Genomic DNA, 3,609 nt, shown 5'->3' on the forward strand with positions numbered 1-3,609 from the left:
AGGAAGCTCAAACCTCCACCAGGGGTTGTCAGCGTAAGCCAACAGAAATGTTCCAGTGTACCTCACCTCTTCCCTTCCCTTTTCCCTCAGCCTGAATCCCTGTGCAAAGTGACAGGCTACACCCTCGAAGACATCAAGCCCTGCCTCATGGACCTACACAAGACCTACCTCAAAGCAGCAGAGCACACGCAGCAGTCCATACGGGAAAAGTACAAGAGTACAAAGTGAGTATCTGGGGACTCCTACAAGGAGCCGGTAGGCCGCGTCCGGGTTCCCCTAACGCAGCTGCCGAACGGGGTGGGGGGTATCTCGAGTCAGTCAGACCCAGCGAACCAAATCTCACCGCGTAAGTGAAGCGGTGACGAGGCTGCCCAGGTTTCTGCACAGGCGTTTGTGGAGCAGTTCTTGGCGTTCGCTACCAGATCTGCTGCTGCCACCTGGATGGTCAGGTAGAAACTGGAGGAATTGTCTTGACACTCCTACAGCTGGCAGGCAGGAGGTGGTACATAATGCTCCTACAAATCTGTGTCAGCCTGGCAGCTGACAAGCCCCAAAACATCTACAGCCTTGTGAGAAACATGCTTTGCTGCAGTATGTGCCCTCTTCTTCGTGGCGGAAAGCGCTCGAGCAAGATGACAGCCTGCGTCTTTTCTTTTTTTCCCCTCTCTAGGTACCACGGAGTATCGCTTATTGACCCGCCAGAGACACTAAACTTATTGTAACAATCAAGAGACTGATCTTTTAAAAAGATGTATATTACAGGAAAATGATGTACAGTTTTAAACACGAATCAAAATCCTAGAGGTGATCGCTCTGAGTATTAATACAGGTTCTGAGGAGCTTAATTATGACGTTAGTTTCATGTGGTTTTAATGTAAATCTTTTGTACATGCAATCTTGTTAAACTATTTAGCTGGGGTTTTATAAAAACGTTCTTTTCGAGCACAGAATTAACCATGCAGACCGAGCAGTGCCTGAGACTGCTCTTCTAATTACAGACCACACGTTAATATGAGCAGTGTGTTGTTATAGCAGGGCTTTTCCCCTTCCAAGAGAGAACAACTTGAACTCCACAGCAGTATTTGTAGCATTTTTTTACTGTCTAGTTTAAACTGAGACTTAGTCTAGATCCAGAACGTGGCTGAGTGGCCGCAGGGCGGGAAGAACCCTGGAGGAGAACACCGTGCTGGAATTGACTCTTGGGAGGCTCTTGAGGACGGGCCGGTTACTGGAAGCCTCGACTGCTACGTCATGCAGTGCCAGATCTCCACTGGGTTGAGGCTGAACGCTCTGCTGCAGGGCCTGTGCGGCTAAAGCCAGTATTACCAGTTCATACTTCTCTCTTCCAGCAGGGGGAAAATGGTCTTGCTATAGGTGTTTTCTAGTCAAAGTGTGAAACCGATACTAATTTAAACGCATGGAGTTCCTGGTGGTGCGTTTGCTGTCCTGAAAGCCCATCAGTGCCTACTAAAACAAATCCTCGTCGCCAGTCTGCTTACCTAGTGCCTTGAGGGATGGAACTACTGCTCGGTGCCCTCGGGAAGAGGGAATGTCTTCTGGCGTGGACGGGCTACGTGCAGGATGATACAAATTCTGTACGTCCCCCTTGCTTGGAAAGGACTCCTGCAGCAGGCAGTGAAATGTAGGCCAACTGGTCTTATTTTTCCTTAGTTCTAGAACTGTTACACGAGCAAACTAGTGCATAATTGGCATTAAATCAAGCGGATGTTTACCTTCAACCTGTGTATGTGGAGTGATGCTGCCCTGTACCTGCTGCTCTTTGCATGTAAAGCAGTGAGTGCACGTCAGTGGCTTTAATGAAGCCATTTCCAGGTTGGCTAATAAACTATTTTTACATCTGATGTTAGCTGTCTTGCCAATACCTCAAAACCGCTGAGGGGTAGTACTGCTGTCTCAAACGTGTTCATTTTTGGCAGGGGCTGCCCTGTGTGACCTCTGCCACTTCGCCTTGAAGTTGTCTCAGCTCTGTACAGGCAGTAGGTCGCAGTAGCAGTTTTTCACAGCTGTCGAACAGCTGCTCTGGCGTGGACTGTGTAAAATAACTTCTCAAACTATCTGCCCTCTGTCAAGCTGACAGGCGGGTGTTAGAGTGAGACAACTGCTCTGCAGTTGGAGCCTTCCGTGAAGCAACTCGGTTACAAAACTGACCGAGTCAAGGGATGGTGGCTTAACCAGCCAAGGCACAAGTGTGCAGCACAGGCTGCCTTTTTTGGACAGTCGGAGTTTTTTAGGATGCACTTAGACTTTTATACGTATTTTAATGAAGACCCCCTGCTTCCTTTGTCTACTGTGTTCTCCGATAGCCTCTTTTTAGCTTAATTTCAGTAGGTGGCTGCTGAAAAGCTAAAACCAGCTGGGGAAGAACCTGCAGGGTGTATGATGTCCAGTGCTTTGTGCTGGAAATGCTCTAAGCTTGCAGGAGAGGGAGTTTGTCTGTGCGGGAACACGCTGGCCACAGCTGCGACTTCAGTTTGTGACCTTGGCCGGGCTGTTCAAAGAGCTGCCTGGCAAGTAAGTCTTTGCAGACAGCGGAGCACAGCACTCCTCCTGAGAACTGGGCTCCGCCTTCCCTTTCTTTTTTGTGGTGTGTGCTGGAAAATTTCTGAGACCACAGAGAAATATGAATATTGGAAAAGGAGTATTTTAAAGGAAGCCAATGAACTGTTTTCCCCAGGGAAGAGCAAGTAGCAGTACTTCAGTGAAAGGACTTCAGTGGTTTCTAGTATTAATTTGCTGCTTCATGAAATGTCTCCTTGCTCTGTTTTTAATGGAAGTTGTTCTATTACTGCTCCCATAGTACAGAGAGAAATTCTCCCTTGCTCCCTGAGCTTTACTTCCCATAGACTGCTACAGCTCTACAGCCTAAAAAAATGCTTCGCTTGTGGGCTGGCACCTCTGCCCAGCGTGACCGAGGTCATCCAGCCTGACTGACAGCTCTGGCTGCTGCCACAGGTACCATCTTCTCATTTTCCGTAGTTAATGTGGGACTGCTCCAGCTCTTGCTACTAATCTTTGAACAAATCATGCCAGGCTGTACTGTACTGTTTTGCCTATCCAGTTTAACTCATCTCAAAATAAACCCTCCCAGGAATGCAGGGTATGAGATGTTACGTGTGCAGAAGAGTGAAATGGCAGTACTAAGAGTGCTGTTCTTCTTCCTCAAGAAGTTTACCGTGTCGAGGTACTGCAGAAGGAAGAAACTAAACCTTCACTCATGCTTATGCTCCCAAAGGTGACTTTGCCTTGGCAGACAAGGCAGGAAAATGCCCTGGTTTGGCTGCTGGGGGGACAGGGCTTGCTGTGTTTGTCCCATGACTTGAGTAAAACTTGGCTTGTCTGGGAGCAGCAGGGTTTTATGTTTGAATTCTGAAGCTGATGTGGGAAATGCAACAGTAACTTCTCTCTTGTTTGTAGTTCATGACTAATGTCACATGTAGAATAGTCCTAATTAGCTCCTGTAAATATGTGCATGTTTCCAGTTCAACTTGGTTTTCAAATGAAGCAGCTCAATACTTGGGAAACCTCCTTGCCTCTTTGGCCTGCCCAGCTCTGAGCTCAGAGCTTAATTCTCTGACTACAGTTCCAGAA

The 3,609-nt window shown here is 47.8% G+C and overlaps 1 protein-coding gene across 1 annotated transcript in view; it reads left to right on the forward strand.

The window, feature by feature from the left end:
* The window catches only part of CCNA2 (cyclin A2), a 3,336-nt gene extending 2,614 nt beyond the window's left edge, over positions 1-722 (forward strand). Inside the window, exons 5-6 of the mRNA XM_010133293.1 lie at positions 91-224; positions 671-722. Coding sequence (XP_010131595.1) covers positions 91-224; positions 671-722 — 186 coding nt within the window. The remainder of the gene's footprint in view (positions 1-90; positions 225-670) is intronic.
* Positions 723-3,609: the final 2,887 nt, after the last annotated feature.

Source organism: Buceros rhinoceros, unplaced genomic scaffold (assembly GCF_000710305.1).
Source record: "Buceros rhinoceros silvestris isolate BGI_N320 unplaced genomic scaffold, ASM71030v1 scaffold10533, whole genome shotgun sequence".
NCBI classification, from domain to species: Eukaryota; Metazoa; Chordata; class Aves; order Bucerotiformes; family Bucerotidae; genus Buceros; species Buceros rhinoceros.